The sequence below is a fragment of the Moschus berezovskii genome, chromosome 9 (genome assembly GCF_049115385.1).
Source record: "Moschus berezovskii isolate FMDL1 chromosome 9, NW_MosBer_1.0, whole genome shotgun sequence".
Classification (NCBI taxonomy): Eukaryota; Metazoa; Chordata; class Mammalia; order Artiodactyla; family Moschidae; genus Moschus; species Moschus berezovskii.
Window position 1 is genome coordinate 110,320,258 of NC_142468.1, and position 18,515 is coordinate 110,338,772.

At 36.6% G+C, this 18,515-nt stretch overlaps 1 protein-coding gene across 8 annotated transcripts in view; it reads left to right on the forward strand.

The window, feature by feature from the left end:
* The window catches only part of APC (APC regulator of Wnt signaling pathway), a 143,625-nt gene that overhangs the window by 87,947 nt on the left and 37,163 nt on the right, over nucleotides 1-18,515 (forward strand). For all 8 annotated transcript variants that reach the window (XM_055436921.2, XM_055436922.2, XM_055436920.2 and 5 more), the window contains 2 exons: nucleotides 11,142-11,225; nucleotides 17,092-17,196. In XM_055436921.2, the coding sequence (XP_055292896.2) occupies nucleotides 11,142-11,225; nucleotides 17,092-17,196 (189 nt within the window). The remainder of the gene's footprint in view (nucleotides 1-11,141; nucleotides 11,226-17,091; nucleotides 17,197-18,515) is intronic.

The window sequence follows — 18,515 nt, forward strand, 5'->3', positions numbered from 1 at the left end:
AAACTAATAAGAAAAAGACAATTCTTTTTATATGGGCAGAGGATGTAATCATTCAGCTTATTGAAAAGAAAATGCAGATAACCAATAAAACACATGCAAATGACTGTTGAACAGTTCCGGGAAAATTGAAACAAAATCCACTCTTGCCCATGCCTGTTTGAATTAGTCTCTAGCTACCTACGTTAACAGTTGGGTTATTTATTTATTTGTTTCTTTATTTGTTCTACACAAATTTGGGTACCTAATATGGTGCTCCATACTCTCCTCTATGCGTGTAAGAAAAGGTTGGATAAATGTACATGAAGTTGTTCATAAGAGCTTTGTCTGGGAGTTGGGGATTGGTAGGGTGAACGTTACTTATACTTCTGTACTGCTGTAATGTTTTATAAATACAGGGATGACATAGTTCTGTGTAGCTTTACCTGTTTTCTGGTTGACAGAAATTAAGGTTGTTTATAATTTCTGTTAAAACAACTCTGATAAACATACTTACCATGTCCTATAAACGTGCACAAAAGTTTTTCTAGGTCAAGAGTCTTTTTCTTAGAGGGCCGTGTGGTAAGTATTTTAGACTTTGTGGACCATGTGGTCTGTTGGAAATACTCACCTTGCCTTTGTAGCAAGAAAGCAACCATAGACAACAGTATATGAGCAAATGAGCATGGCTGTGTTTCAATAAAACTTAATTCATAAACACAGGTGACTGGCAAGCTTTGATTTGCTGACCTCTGCTCTAGTACACATACCTGAAAGCATAATTGCTGGTCCTAAGGAAGGAGTGTTCTGAATAGTGTTTGCCAAATTGCACGCGAAATGATTTCATCAGTTTACATTCCTCCCAGCAGTATATGAGAATTCTGTTTCCTTTGACTTGTTTTTCTTTTTCCTTCAGAAATTGTGACTCAGACTTTATACTTAACAGGCAATGGGCATATGAAACAATTATCTTGTCATTTAGTTTATACTTTCATGAGTACTACTGAAGTTGAGTATCTTTTCATATATGTATTAGACTGTTAGATTTTCTTTTTGCTGTTCCTTTCTTATTATTAGATGTCTTATTCATATATATGTAAGAGATTTTAATATACTCTTAATACCCATCTGTTATACATGATGTATTTCACAACCCTTCCCTGCTAAATCTGTTACCTAGTTTAGCTTAAAGATAACAAAAAATTAGTTTTTATTGTAGTGCCAAATTATATTGTCATATTTGTGCTTTCTTCGAACTGTTTTTACATCTTTTCCTATCTTTAAATATACCCTCATATTTTTTTCTAGTAAGTCTAATGTTTTATTTTTCAATTAGATCTTTAATTTATCTCAAATTTACTACTATATATGTTTTAGAGGTCATTCAGTCAGTTCAGTCGGTCAGTTATGTCCAACTCTGCGACCCCATGAACAGCAGCACGCCAGGCCTCCCTGTCCATCACCAACTCCCGGAGTCCACCCAAACCCATGTCCATCAAGTTGGTGATGGCATCCAACCATCTCATCCTCTGTCATCCCCTTCTCGTCGTGCCCTCAATCTTTCCCAGCATCAGGGTCTTTTCAAATGAGTCAGCTCTTCACATCAGGTGGCCAAAGTATTGAAGTTTCAGCTTCAACATCAGTCCTTCCAATGAACACCCAGGACTGATCTCCTTTAGGGTGGACTGCTTGGATCTTCTTGCAGTCCGAGGGACTCTCAAGAGTCTTCTCCAACACCACAGTTCAAAAGCATCAATTCTTTGGCACTCAGCTTTCTTTATAGTCAAGCGCTCACATCCATACATGACCACTGGAAAAACCATAGCCTTGTTGGTAAAGTAATGTCTCTGCTTTATATATGCTTCTAGGTTGGTCATAACTTTCCTTCCAAGGAGTAAGCGTCTTTTAATTTCATGGCTGCAGTCACCATCTGCAGTGATTTTGGAGCCCAAGAAAATAAAGTCAGCCACTGTTTCCACTGTTTGCCCATCTATTTGCCATGAAGTGATGGGACCAGATGCCATGATCTTAGTTTTCTGAATGTTGAGCTTTAAGCCAACTTTTTCACTCTCCTCTTTCACTTTCATCAAGAGGCTCTTTAGTTCTTCTTCACTTTCTGCCATAAGGGTGGTATCATCTGCATATCTGAGGTTATTGGTATTTTCCCAGCAATCTTGATTCTGGCTTGTGCTTCATCCAGCCCAGCGTTCCTCATGATGTACTCTGCATATAAGTTAAATGAACAGGGTGACAATATACAGCCTTGACATACTCCTTTTCCTATTTGGAACCAGTTTGTTGTTCCATGTCCAGTTCTAACTGTTGCTTCCTGACCTGCATACAGGTTTCTCAAGAGGCAGATAAGGTGGTCTGGCATTCCATCTCGAAGAATTTTCCACAGTTTATGGTGATCCTCATAGTCAAAGGTTTTGGCATAGTCAGTAAAGCAAAAATAGATATTTTTCTGGAACTCTTTTGCTTTTTTCAGTGATCCAGAGGATCTTGGCAATTTGATCTCTGGTTCCTCTGCCTTTTCTAAATCCACCTTGAACATCTGGAAGTTCACGGTTCACGTATTGCTAAAGCCTGGCTTGGAGAATTTTGAGCATTCCTTTACTAGCGTGTGAGATGAGTGAAATTGTATGGTAGTTGGAGCATTCTTTGGCATTGCCTTTCTTTGGGATTGGAATGAAAACTGACCTTTTCCAGTCCTGTGGCCACTGCTGAGTTTTCCAAATTTGCTGACATATTGAGTGCAGCACTTTCACAGCATCATCTTTTAGTTTTAAGAGGTAGGAATCTAATTTTTAAATATCTATATACACACTCATGCATATGATTTTTATATGTGTATATATTTAGTATATATTATATGCAGTATAATTTCTATTCAGTAGTTATATAGTTAGTGATATATACACACATACAGATACACACTGCTGCTGCTGCCAAGTCGCTTCAATCGTGTCCGACTCTGTGCGACCCCATAGACGGCAGCCCTCCAGGCTCCCCTGTCCCAGGGATTCTCCAGGCAAGAACACTGGAGTGTTGCCATTTCCTTCTCCAATGCGTGAAAGTGGAAAGTGAAAGTGAAGTCACTCAGTCGTGTCCGACTCCTAGTGACCCCATGGACTGCAGCCTGCCAGGCTCCTCCATCCATGGGATTTTCCAGGCAAGAGTACTGGAGTGGGTTGCCATTGCCTCTCCAATTTCCTGCATTGTATTTCTCAATATCTCTTCAGGGCACAGTCCACAGAGCTGAATTGGTTTGTGATTGGAACAAATGAAAAGAAAATGTATGACCCATTTGTATTCTACTAAGCTAACACAAAGCACGTGCTTCTTTGCTAGGTTTAGATTAACCACTGATTTGATGCACCAACTGGCCGATTTCTTGTAAATGGGTTTTCTTCTGTTCAATGGTTAGTAAGTGCCTTGTCAACAAGATAACGCCCTAGCTGAATAAAAGTCCCTTTTGACGCTGACAGCCTTGGAAGATCATCTGCTCACTAGTGATATTTAGCGGCCTCTGACAACTTCATTTCTATATATTTTCCCAGAAAGTATATAATTAAATATCTTAAACATTTACACTTTTAAAATCTTAATGCTCAGAGAATAATAGGAATCCTACCAGGATTTTTGATGTCTATTTAGAAGATGGGATAGCTAATTCATTTCTTCTTTTATTACCAAGTAGGTAAATTCACTTGATCTAAAGAAATTTTCAGCCCCAAAGGGCTGTCCGTGGTTCCTGTGACTGGTCCTGTGAGGAAAAAAAAGCGGGCTGAGGGCAAAGTGTTGTCCCAGAATGGGTTCATGTACCATCTATCCTTCTAAGATTCCATTTGTTGCTAGTTTAATGTAGAAAAACTAAAACAGACCATTTGTACAGCTTGCAGTTATGTTCCATAAGATATTATTTATAACACAATAGAATTTATTGCTTCCTTACTTTAAGTAGTGATTTTTGTGTACACTACTTTGTGTACAGATACTTTGATACACACAGATATATATATATATATTGTTAACTAAATTTTCCATTATCATTTATTGGATGCGCCTCTATTTCCCCATGGATTAGTAATGCTATTTTTGGCATATGAGAAGTTGTATTTGCTGAATATTTGTGAACTCTATTCCATTAGTCTGTTTTAGCTTCTGTAGACACCACACTTGTTTTATTTGCTATAATTTTATTAATCTTAAGTCTTGTAGTATGAGTCCTACTTATTTAGGTTTGTGAAAATGTGTTTATATTCTGTTTCGTTACTCTTTTATTTGAAATTTAGTATCAGCTTATTTTATTCAAGGAAAACCTTACTGACTTTTGATTAGAATTACTTTGAATTTATAAGTTAATTTAAGGAGAATTTATATCTTTACAGTATGAAGATTGGATCTTGGTTGACAGGTTGGACTCTGGATTCTAATTCCCTACCTGTCACTTATCAGCACGTTGAACTTGTTTAAACTCTGCCTCAGACTTCTCATTGGTAAAATGTAGAAAATAATTCCTTGTAAAAAATGTGAGGATAAAATGAGTTAATATGCATAAAACCCTTGGAATTTGGCAAATTCCAAGTAAATATTAGGTATTGTGACTAGTTTTATATCTCTCCATTCACTTGGATCTTATTTTATGTCCTTCAGAAAAGTTTTGTAATATTCTTCATTAAACTCTTGCTGCTCAGTTGTTGTCATGTCCAGCTCTTTGCAACCACATGGTCTACAGCACACCAGGCTTCCCTTGCGTTCACCTTCTCCCACAGTTTGCTCAAAGTCATGTCCAGTGAGTCTGTGATGCTACCCAAACGTCTCATCCCCTGTTGCCCATATTCTTCATAAAATTCTTACGCATCTTTTTTTTTTTAATTCCTGAATATTTTAGTTTTTGTTGCTACTGTGAATGGGATTTTTCTCTAGGTACATTCCTAAATTTGATGTGTCCAACAGTCTTCCCGAATTGTTTTGTTAGATTGTCTCAGTACTTTAAGATTTTCTTGGATTTTCCATTTAAATGTTAAATTGTCTACAATTAATGACAGTTTTGTCCTTTCCAGCCCTTTTTCCCCTCTTTGTATTATATAAGAACTGTAATACATCTTTGAATAAAGCAATGATAATTGGTATTCATCATCTTGCCTTGGCTTTAAAGAGAAGTCTTCTGAAATTTCACCATTAAGTATGTGGTTTACTTAAGGTTTTTGATACTGTTTATCAGGTTAAGGAATTTACCTTCTATTCCTAATTTGTTGAGAGCTGTCCTGAATTCATATTGAACTGTTCAGTTCAATTCAGTCGCTCAGTTGTGTCCAACTCTTTGCAACCCCATGGACTGCAGCACGTCAGGCCTCCCTGTCCAACACCAATTCCTGGAGTTTACTCAAAGTCATGTCCATTAAGTTGGTGTTGCCATCCAACCATCTCATCCTCTATTGTCACCTTCTCCTCCCGCCTTCGATCTTTCCCAGCGTCAGGGTCTTTTCAAATGAGTCAGTTTTTCGCATCAGGTGGCCAAAGTATTGGAGTTTCAGCTTCAGCAGCAGTCCTTCCAATGAGTATTCAGGACTGATCTCCTTTAGGATGGACTGGTTGGATCTCCTTGCAGTCCACGGGACTCTCAAGAGTCTTCTCCAACACCACAGTTCAAAAGCGTCAGTTGTTCGGCAATCAGCTTTCTTTATAGTCCACTCTCACATCCATACATGACCACTGGAAAAACTATAGCCTTGACTAGATGGACCTTTGTTGGCAAAGTGATGTTGCTGCTTTTTAATATGCTCTCTAGGTGGGTCATAAATTTTCTTCCAAGGAGCAAGTGTCTTTTATTTCATGGCTGCAGTCACCATCTGCAGTGATTTTGGAACCCAAAAATATAAGGTCTGTCACTGTTTCCACTGTTTCCCAATCTATTTGACGTGAAGTGATGGGACCAGATGCCATGATCTTAATTTTCTGAATGTTGAGTTTTAAGCCAACTTTTTCTCTCTACTCTTCCACTTTCATCAAGAGGCTCTTTAGTTCTTCTTCACTTTCTGCCATAAGGGTGGTGTCATCTGCATATCTGAGGTTATTGATATTTCTCCTGGCAATCTTGATTCCAGCTTGTGCTTCCTCCAGCCCAGCGTTTCTCATGATGTACTCTGCATATAAGTTAAATGAACAGGGTGACAAGATACAGCCTTGACATGCTCCTTTCCCTATTTGGAACCAGTCTGTTGTTCCATGTCCAGTTCTAACTGCCTCCTGACCTGCATACAGATTTCTCAAAAGGCAGGTCAGGGGGTCTGGTATTCCCATCTCTTTAAGAATTTTTCATAGCTTGCTGTGATCCACACAAAGTCTTTGGCATAGACAATAAAACAGAATTAGATGATTTTCTGGAGCACTCTTGCTTTTTCGATGAGTCAGCAGGTGTTGGCAATTTGATCTCTGGTTCCTCTGCCTTTTCTAAAACCAGCTTGAACATTTGAAAGTTCACATACTGTTGAGGTCTGACTTGGAGAATTTTGAGCATCACTTTACTAACGTGTGAGATGAGTGCAATGGTGCGGTCGTTTTAGCATTCTTCAGCATTGCCTTTCTTTGGGATTGGAATGAAAACTACCTTTTCCAGTCCTGTGGCCACTGCTCAGTTTTCCAAATTTGCTGACATATTGAGTGCAACACTTGCACAGCATCATCTTTTAGGATTTGAAATAGCTTAACTGGAATTCCATCACCTCCACTAGCTTTGTTTGTAGTGGTGCTTCCTAAGGCCCACCTGACTTTACACTCCAGGATGTCTGGCTCTAGGTGAGTGATCATATCACCATGATTATCTGGGTCATGAAGATCTTTTTGTACAGTTCTTCTGTATGTTCTTGCCACCTCTTCTTAATATTTTCTGCTTCTATTAGGTCTATACCATTTCTGTCCTTTATTGTGCCCATCTTTGCATGAAATGTTCCTTCGGTATCTCTAATTTTCTCGAAGATATCTCTAGTCTTTCCCTTTCTCTTGTTTTCCTCTATTTCTCTGTACTGATCACTGAGGAAGGCTTTCTTATCTCTCCTTGCTATTCTTTGGAACTCTACATTCAGATGCTTATATCTTTCCTTTTCTCCTTTGCTTTTCGCTTCTCTTCTTTTCACAGCTATTTGTAAGGCCTCCTCAGACAGCCATTTTGCTTTTTTGCATTTCCTTTCCATGGGGATGGTCTTGGTCCCTGTCTCCTGTACAATGTCATGAACCTCCGTCCAGAGTTCATCAGGCACTCTATCTATCAGATCTAGTCCCTTAAATCTATTTCTCACTTCCACTGTATAATCATAAGGGATTTGATTTAGGTCATATCTGAATGGTCTAGTGGTTTTCCCTACTTTCTTCAATTTCAGTCTGAATTTGGCAATAAGGAGTTCATGATCTGAGCCACAGTCAGCTCCTGGTCTTGTTTTTGCTAACTGTATAGAGCTTCTCCATCTTTGGCTGCAAAGAATATAATCAGTCTGATTTCAGTGTTGACCATCTGGTGATGTCCGTGTATAGAATCTTGTGTTGTTGGAAGAGGGTGTTTGCTATGACCAGTGCATTCTCTTAGCAAAACTCTATTAGCCTTTGCCCTGCTTCATTCCGTGCTCCAAGGTCAAATTTGCCTGTTACTCCAGGTGTTTCTTGACTTCCTGCTTTCACATTCCAGTCCCCTGTAATGAAAAGGACATCTCTTTTGGGTATTAGTTCTAAAAGGTCTTGTAGGTCTTCATAGAACCGTTCAACTTCGGCTTCTTCAGTATTACTGGTTGGGGCATAGGCTTGGATTGCTGTAATATTGAATGGTTTGCCTTGGAAACGAACAGAGATCATTCTGTCGTTTTTGAGATTGCATCCAAGTACTGCATTTCGGACTCTTGTTGACCATGGTGGCCATTTCTTCTAAGGGATTCCTGCCCACAGTAGTAGATACAATGGTCATCTGAGTTAAATTCACCCATTCCAGTCCATTTTAGTTCACTGATTCCTAGAATGTCTATGTTCACTCTTGCCATCTCCTGTTTGACCACTTCCAATTTGCCTTGATTCATGGACCTAACATTCCAGGTTCCTATGCAATACTGCTCTTTACAGCACTGGACCTTGCTTCTATCACCAGTCACATCCACAACTGGGTATTGGTTTTGCTTTGGCTCCATCCCTTCTTCTTTCTGGGGTTATTTCTCCACTGATCTCCAGTAGCATACTGGGCACCTACCGACCTGGGGAGTTCCTCATTCAGTATCCTATCATTTTGCTTTTTGATACTGTTCATGGGGTTCTCAAGGCAAGTCTACTGAAGTGGTTTACCATTCCCTTCTCCAGTGGACCACATTCTGTCAGACCTCTCCACCATGACCCTCCTGTCTTGGGTGGCCACACACGGCATGGCTTAGTTTCATTGAGTTAGACAGGGCTGTGGTGATCTGAATGCAGAGTTCCAAAGAATAGCAAGGAGAGATAAGAAAGCCTTCCTCAGCAATCAATGCAAAGAAATAGAGGAAAACAACAGAATAGGAAAAACAAGAGATCTCTTCAAGAAAATTAGAGATACCAAGGGAACATTTCATGCAAAGATGGGCTCAGTAAAGGACAGAAATGGTATGGACCTAACAGAAGCAGAAGATATTAAGAAGAGGTGGCAAGAATACACAGAAGAACTGTACAAAAAAGATTCTTCACAACCAAGATAATCACGATGGTGTGATCACTCACCTAGAGCCAGACATCTTGGAATGTGAAGTCAAGTGGGCCTTAAAAAGCATCACTAGGAACAAAGCTAGTGGAGGTGATGGAATTCCATTTGAGCTATTTCAAATCCTGAAAGATGATGCTGTGAAAGTGCTGTACTCAATATGCCAGCAAATTTGGAAAACTCAACAGTGGCCACAGGACTGGAAAAGGTCGGTCTTCATCCAATCCCAAAGAAAGGCAATGCCAAAGAATGCTCAAACTACCACACCATTGTACTCGTCTCACACGCTAGTAAAGTTTATATCAGTTTTTCAAAAGTCATACCATCTCTGTATGGCTGAACAGTTAAGCATTTTGGATTTAATTTAATTTCATAAGTATTCAAGATTGTCATATAGAGAATGGAAAGAAATGCTACTGGCTTCTTCCATTTTATGTTGAGTAACAGAAGCACACACGTTATTGTGGAAGCAGTCATCAAGGCGTTGACTTGATTACAGGGTTTAGTGACCTAATAGCAATGCAGAAATATAGTCCTGTGAAGAGGAATGTTAGATATGTTTTCCTGTTTTCATCCTCTAAATATTAAAAATTTTGACTTGGGACTTCATTGGCGGGGGGCGCTGGTTATATAGAGAGAGGAAAACAATGAAATGTTATGAAAGTAGTAAGTGTAGATAGTTCTGTTGTTTCTGTAATGCCAGGATGTATTTAGTATCTGATGTAGAAGTGATTACTAATCTCTGCAGAATCTTTAGAGAGCTACCAAAAGTATTTCTTCTTTAGCATGTTTTCATGGTGAAAATTGGACATGGTAAAATATCTTAATTAGAGAATATTATTTACCTTAAGTTCACTATTTTCAGAATCGTGATAGAGAATCAGCATATTTGTAATGTTACAAAGGAGGGACAGAGGAAGGAAGTTTTCTATTTTGGTGAGCACAACTTTATTGAGCTTTTCCATGTTTGTTTGTCATAATAATAGAAATAGCAGCAATAATCATTCCTACTATGGCAACAAAATCATAAGGACATTGTATTTAAACATAACTGTGTATGATCAAAGGGTGAGTTTTGTATGTAAGTTTTTTAGCTATATATACTTAAAGCTCTTCGTTATAATACTTTAACTATCTATTGAAGTATACATGCTCAAAACGTTTTCATTGATGGACACATAATCATAGGGAGTTTGGAAATGAATCCATCTAGTTTCTGACACTTTTTTCTCATTGAAATAATGACTCTTACAATACCGTTTTTTATACCAATGTTACAATGTCAACTATGGAATTATGGCAGAAGACGATACAATGTTGGCAGTACTTATTTTTAAAACATATACTTGAAAACATTTCCTACATTTTTCAATTCCACGTTGTTTGATCTGTAGTTACTGCTTTGTGTTCATTTGAAGATCTCAGTACATGGGGGAAGCAATAACTCCTACCATCATTGTGATCTTTAGTGTTGGGAGTAATGTTTAGATGCAGTAAGTATTTGGGAAAGCTAACTCTGAAAGGTACTGCTGACCTGTAATAGGAATAACTTTCGGGAAGATTATTATTTTTTACATACTGTTGCTTCTTAAAAAGATCAGATGCTCTTTCTCTTTACAGGATGCCATCCTTTATATAAACCCATTATACTGTACTGACATCTGAATTAATATAAAAATTTAAATTCAGATGTAATTTTCTTTTTGAAGTAGTCTTTGAGAACAGCTTTTAAATACCAGTTTCACACTGTTATGTATCATTTGTTGTTCAGTTGCTCAGTCATGTCCAACTCGTTGCTACTCTGTGAACTGCAGCATGCCAGACTTTCCTGTCCTTCACTATCTCCCTGGGTTTGCTCAAACTCATGTCCATTGAAATTCATGATACCATCTAACCATATCTTATCCTCTGTCGTCCCCTTCTCCTTCTGCCTTCAGTCTTTCCCAGCGTCAGGGTCTTTTCCAGGGAGTTGGCTCTTCGCATCACATGGCCAAAGTGTTGGAGTTTCAGCTTCAGCATCAGTCCTTCCGATGAATATTCAGGACTGATTTCCTTTAGGATGGATTGGTTGGATCTCCTTTCTGTCCAAGGGACTCTCAAGAGTCTTCTCCAACACCACAGTTCAGAGGCATCAATTCTTCAGCGCTCACCTTTCTTTATGGTCCAAGTAGATACATGACTTGCATTTGTACAGTTTTCCTAAATCTAGAGATCTGTTTTTTAAAGTTATATATTTTAAGAAGTTGAACTGATCCACTGATGTCCTCAGTATATGAATATGTATATATATGTATCTAATTCTCAAATAAGAATGATTTGGTATAGAAAAAAAGAATGACTTGATATAATCCTAATTTTTTAAATGGTAACCATAGAATGGTTAATGTTAAATTAATATTAAAAACTAATGTTTTTAATAAAAATAGATCTAATTTGGTTACTTATTTTATTTTAGCGAAGAATAACCAGAATTCAACAAATAGAAAAGGACATACTTCGTATACGACAGCTTTTACAGTCCCAAGCAACAGAAACAGAGGTTAGTAAACTGTCTGTTTTGTTTGCAGATGTAATGACAGGTGGTTATTCTAAGAGGAGAAGATTTGTACAGTTAGCACAGAGTCATTGAAATAGATGTTCTGGAGAATTGAGACACTTGATAAGCTTTTTCATTAAATTAAGTAGATTTCAAAAACCTGTACTACTATGATTTCTTCATAACATTTAGGCAATTAAAGTTTATAGAGCCATAAATAGATACCTTACTTCAGTTATCTGTTTACATATAATTTGGCTACTAACAGTTTGTAAATAAGCTATCTCCTTGTGTAATCCATAGTAAAAATTGATCATATACATTTATCTATGCTTACTTTACAAAATTCATTTAAAATGACAGTAAAAGGATGAAATGAAAAAGCACAAATACCAGGGAAGGTGACAATTAATAAAACTTGGAGAACTGCACAGCAGGTAAATCATTCTTCTAGATTACGGTAGAGAGTTGACCCCGGAGTGAGCACTAGTAGGTCATAAAGCAGCTTACTTTACCCTGTGGAGCCCTGAACATTTCCAGAATTGGAAATGAGGATTTCTGGATATGAGGATTAAAAAGGGGGCTAAAACCATATTTGTCAGCTAAAATTTGGTTTTGATCACCACACAGAAGGATGGGGTATAAAAAACCATCCCTTCAGCCATCTGTTTATAGCCACTGAATTTGGGCACTTCTCACCTTGTTTATGAGTAAATAGTAAGAAAACCTACATGGAACTTAAATGAACTATTGCCGAATAAGGAAAAATAGCATGTGGAAGGCTCAGAGAAAATAAAGTATTTGCTTCTTAAGTCAAATACAGGAAGACCTGTCTCTATGCAATAAGAACAAAAAGTGTTGAATAAAAGTCCACATTGACTGACACATAATTGTTGCTAGGAAAACTTGGCTCAGTATTTGGGGATACATCAATGCAAAGTTTCTAATGTGCAGCCAGATTGAGACTCACATTCCAGATCATACAGGCAAAAAGAAGAGAATGCAAAGAATGAAACATCAACCTAGTGCTTTATTCTAAATATACTTACTAAAGACATGATGAAGTGCTTGTTGATATTTTTCAATGTTTATGATATACAAAATAGTATGTATACTTTGATCCCATTTTTTAATATGCACAAACAAACATAGTGTATCAGAAATAATATGAAAAGGCAGATAACCATTGTTAATACGTCCTTATTTTTTTAGTTTGGCCAGTTTTGTAATGTTTTTATAATAACTGTACAGCTTTTACAGTGAGAGAAAACTTTTATATGGGAAACAAGTTTGGCATGTCCTTTCATCACCAGCATGCTTCCCAGGTAACTTGGTGGCAAAGAATCCACCTGCCAACACAGATTCTATCACTGGGTCGGGAAGATTCCCTGGAGAAGGAAATGGCAACCCACTCCAGTATTCTTGCCCAGGAAATCCTATAGAAAGAGAAACCTGGTGGACTACCGTCCGTGGGGTTGCAAAAGAGTCGGACATGACTTGGCAACTAAACAACAGCAACAGTGCTCATCACCAGCACATATTTTCCACCCATGGAAAATCTGATCAAATAATGAATAGTTCTGTTTGGAGGCAGAAACTTAGTGCAGGCCCATTTATACACAGGGAAGACAACTAATTCTAATGTTAAAAAGTATGATTTTTGAAAACTGTTTTTAAGACTCTCTTCATCCATGCCTTGCTTTTTAAATATCTTAGAAGCTTTGGCTTCAGTACATTGGAATTTGAAATATGTAGAAACATGTATTTGCCAAGTAGTCAAGTTCAGTGTGATAGTCATGTTGTTAAAAGTAATTTAACCTGGATGTTTTAAGTCAGTATGAACCAAATATTTGTAATACACAGAATGTGTCCTTTTTACAATGTTATCTCTTCAGGACTATTTTTTTCCTTCCAAAATAAAACAAAACTATCTCTTTACTCCTTTTTCGGTGTCACTGGCATTGCTGTATGTGGCATTCTGATTGTTATGGCCCCTTTGGCTTTCCAGGGTAGTTAATCTGTTTTTTTTTTTCCCTGATCAAAATTACTATGCTCTATTTTTAAAACTGTTTTTAGAGAGGCAACTTTTGTTTTTTATTGAGCAGCACTGCATTTACATTTTCTTTTTATATATATTTTTTCTGCTTTGAGTTTTTGCTGCTGTTTTTCTAGCTTCTTTAGTTATAGTTAGTTTTTATTCACCATCTTTCTTGTATTATGATTTTTACTGTTTGGCTCCATCAACAAGGTTTTTTTTTGTTTGGTTGTTTGTTTTTTCTTTTTTTTTTAATTTCTAAGTCAATATTTACATTTATTTTTTCTACTTGATTGACTCTTTTATGTGTGTGAAATAGCCTTCTTTGCTATTAGTATGACTGCGCGGGACTTCTTTTGGCCATCATTTGCCTGGTATAATATACTCACTGTCAGTACGTTTCCAAACTTTACCAACATTCTGGCCTCTAGAAATTCCTAAAAAAAATTGTCATTTGTTAATAACAGTTCTCATTGTCAGCACAATTATAAGTTTATTGCAGGTCGGGGGCTTGTTTGTGTTTTTTTATCTGTTCAAGATTTCATTTATATCATTGGATTTGGGACCAACTGTCTACCACTGTAACCTAGTCTATTCTTGTTTCTTTTTGTTATAAAAATGGCTGTATTTTTCATAGCATTAAGTGGTTATATTTATTCAGTGAATATAAACTAAAAGAAGATGTCATGTCTTATTTAAGAAAGAAATTATTACTATCAGAAGGAGAAGCTAGAAAATGGAGAAAACTGGGGATCAGATACTCACAAATTAGTTCACATACAGTATAGAGAAGAAAAGATGTCTGCCAAATAATTTCTCCACCATGAAGCATCTTATAACACTATCTTTGCCCTACCTGCTGACAACTCTGGTTTAGGGTCTAGATGCAGGATATAACTCAGATGATATAACTATTGCACTTGATTCAAATTTCAGAAGTTCCAAGAGAGTACATGAGGCAACCAGTGCTACCACTTTCTTTTGTTTTCTTTCCAATAGGTTATTTACTGACAAGTGTATACATTTGGGGGAGAGGGACCCCAAAAGATGGGAGCTGTAAGGAAAATTATGGCATGGTTTAATAATGTCTAGAAAATAGCCAGTGAGAAATAGTTTTTAAAATCCCATGCAGAGTACTCTTATAACTCATTAATAAAGAGACAACCCAGCTTACAGATGGGCTAAAGATTTGAATACACATTTCACCAGAAAAATACATAGGAATGGCTAATAAGCACATGAAAATAGGCTCAACATCATTGGTCGTTAAGGAAGTCAAGTTAAAACCACAATGCTATATCACTCTGTACGCACTAGGATGGCTGTAGTCATGAAGAAAACAATAAGCTTTGGCAAGGATGTGGATCAATAGAAGCTGTCATACGTTGCTGATGGGAATGTGAAATGGTTCAGCCACTTGGAAGTTTGGCAGTTACCTGAAGTATTGAACGTACAGTTACCATATGACCCAGCAGTCCCACTTCCGGCTGTCTTAAGAGAAATAAGCACGTATATCCACACAGAGACTTTAGTGTGAATACTCATGGCAGCATTACTCACAGTAGCCCAAAAGTAGAAAAACGCAAAAGTGTATCAACTGGTCAATCAGTAAATATTCGGCAATTAAAAGGAACATATTATTGACACACACTATAACAGAGGTGAACCTCAAAAACATTATACTAAGTAAAAGTAGCTAGATGTGTAAGTCCATATATTCCATTCACAGTAAGTATACAGAAAAGACAAGTTTACAAAGTAGAGTCGTAGTTACTTGGAGCTGTGAGTGGGAATGGGGATTACCTATAAATTAGCACGAAGGATCTTTTTAGAATGATGAAAATGGTCTAAAATTGAAGTATGGTGATTCTTGGTAAGTTTATTCAAAGTCATTGGGTTGTACACTTAAAAGTGGGTAAGTTGTCTTAAAGACATTTTAAATCCAACATATGCAAAGCATAATTAATGATGATCTCCTCCTGAGTCCTCCATGGGACCTCCACATCCTCCAAATCGTCATTCTCCTTTAGTATTGTCTGTCTCTGTGAATGGCACCACCATTGTTCAGCTGTGAGAGCTGAGAAACGGAAGAGTGGTTTGTGAGCCCAGATCTCTGCTTCCACTCCCTGTGTCCAGTCTGTCATGCAGTCCTTCAGACTGACCTGTCTCCACTGCTTTTGTCTGCATCAGCGCTTCCCTGGGTTAAAGGGCCATCATCTCCCACTTTAACTTTTAATATGGAGTCTGCAAGTTGATCTCTTCTGTTTCCCACCTACTTAGACCACTTAAAATTTGAGTTTAAACGATCAGAATACATATACCTATTTCCTTTAGTATTACTAGTATTGGTTATGTGTGGGCATGAGTGCCATCTGAGAATCACACTAAAATTCAACAAAATCATTAAGTTCCTTTTTTTAACCATCTCTCTGTCCTACTCTTCACACTGTAATTCTTTGATATCCTAGAGCAAACCGTGTTCCTCCCATCCCTGGTCCTCTGCATATGGTCTCCGTTTCCTTCATCCTCTGCCACGTCCTGCATCCCGGAACTCCCGTTTATATTTTAGATCTCAGTCCAAACAACACTTCCTAAGAGAGCGCCTCCCCGGACTCCCACACTGTCTGATGTCCCTCTGTTATATACCCTTATAAGCACCCTGTACCCTTTTCTCAAGTACTTGTCGAAGTTTTTAACTTTATTGTCGTTTCTTTCATTATTTGATGGTATCCCTGACTAGACTAAATCTTGAAAAGTGCGTTGAACAATGTCTGGTTTCATCAGTGCTGTATTCTCGAACCCTATTGCAGGTAGCTAACATAGCATATATTCAATAATTATTTCTCTTCAATGACTTTGTATTCTCTACTTTACATGATTTTGTTGAATTTTGTAAGGAATTCTATAATGTTCCCGTGGTACTGGTTTTTCTTGTTTCTCAATTATTGGGACTACCTCTTTTGCCTGTGTATAACTTACACTTGTTTATTGATGGAAATAGTATATGTAAATTATTTTTAAGTCACGTTTTAAATGGTCTAAGAAAACTTTATGTTTAAAGAAATTCCAGTGAAGCCATTTTGTAATGTAGTTTTCCATTATTTCACACTTTTTAATTTTGCCTGTAATTTTCCTAGAGGAGGCACACTGGTAATTGTTTCTATAAAAGATAATTGATAGATTATTTTATTTCTTTGGTTCTGTGGTGATATTTTTCAAAATGACTGCTTTGTACTGGATATAATCTGTCTTGAAATGACTGCTTTTACTGGATATAATCTTGCCTTTTCACTTTACATAGCAGATGGTGGTCACATTAGAAAAGGTTTTGGTTTTATTCATATTAGAATCTTAAGAGCTTATCTGTTGGTTTCATATGACTTTTATTAGCAGATGTACATAAAAATATATGTGTGTATAAATACACTTAAATAGAAGGTATTTATAAGCTTAGGAAGTAACTGTTACATTTGCAGCTCTATTAAATACCGGAACCATATGACCTTGCGGAAAAGACAGTTATTTGTTCTAGTTGGGTTATGTCCCTGATAGTGATGTGAGCACAGCTGGTGGAGGATGGTGTTTCTGTGAGTGTCAGAAAATCCTTTGTCTTGTGCAGCTCTAATGCTCGAGGGACACACTTCACTTTCCTTTTACCGAAATAGTCAACTGACAACCGTGCTGGAGGTTATGAAGTATGAAGTGCAGTTCCATGCTTTTGTAAACCTGTATAATTGATGTATTCAGAGCTTTAAAGCAAGAAAGAAGGAAAGCTGTGGGCTAAGAAAGCATGCACCATTTTTATATGTACTGATGTTAACTCCGTATTAACAGAGGTCATCTCAGAGCAAGCATGAAGCGGGCTCACATGAAGCTGAACGGCAGAATGAAGGTCAAGGAGTGGCAGAAATCAACATGGCAACTTCGGGTAGCGGTCAGGTAAATAAATTATTTTATTAATTTTTTTATAGTTAACTATTTAAATATTTAAAAAGAAATACTGAGTGAGATGATTCTCACAACAATCTGTAAATATTATCTGTTTCCTTAGTCCTAAATGGATATCTCCAGAATTCAGTACTAAAATGCTATGTCATTTTTCTTTATTATATTTAACAATGATGCTTCCAAAATTTCCAAGTATATTTTATAGCTCTAAATTATGTGTCTCTGTTTTAGCCTAAAATGATTAATGTGAGTAGAGTTTCTTTGAAAAATAAATACTGAGCTGCATTTTGGTCATATGTGACTTGACCTAGTTATTATTGCTTGCATTGAATAGATTTGCTCTTTCTCTGTGGCATTCTTTCTGAAACATTTTTATGTTTTTTTAAAAAAATCATAAAGAGTTAATATTCTCGTCTTCAGTTATATTTCAAGATTATATAAACCCAGCATTGAAATAGATGATTCTAATGCCCATTAAAAAAGTAAATACATACCCTAGTCATATTTACTATTATCATCTTTAGCAAAATTATGGAAGATAATTTTTTTTAATGTAGAACATTATCTTGTTGTGCTGCCATCAGTTTTCTATTAGAGTTTGATTGGAATGCATCCTAATATGACAGTAATTTTCTTTGGAGTATTCTGTATTCTCCACATCTTTTCAAGCAATATTTTATGTTTTAAATGAATGATTTTTTAAAATACAGTTTCAACTAAGTTGATTTTAAGGAAATTTTCTTACTGTTGATATAAAATATTCTTTTAGTGTCTATAGGTTACTTTTAATGATACTATTTATTTAGAAAGAACGTGGTTCTATTAGTTCATTAAAATTTAAAGCTTAAAATGTCTCATACTTAAATATTTAAATTTACCACATTTAAACAAAGATGTACTTCATTTTAATATTACTGGTCCACATTGTACTGGGTAATACTCTACAGATGGTAAATTAGGGCAAAAGAAATTATATTTAAATAGTACATTCGGGTTCTTTGTCTACTGTTTAGGGAATTCTTTGGGAATATCATGTGTTCCTGCACATATGTAGAAAGAAGTTCTGTCTTCTTGACAAAAACATTTTTTTTTTTTTTGCTTTAGGTTTAAGACCCACTATTAATGCTTTGGGTCATATTTCAATTATTATTTCCTTTAAAGCCTCACCTAGCCAATAAGCTGGATATTTTTTTAAAATTAAATTCCTATCTCACTTCTTGTATCAGAATTTAACTCTAAATATATTAGATTTAATGTCAAAAATGAAAACTTTAAAAAACAATTTACTTATTTGCCTGTGTCATGTCTTA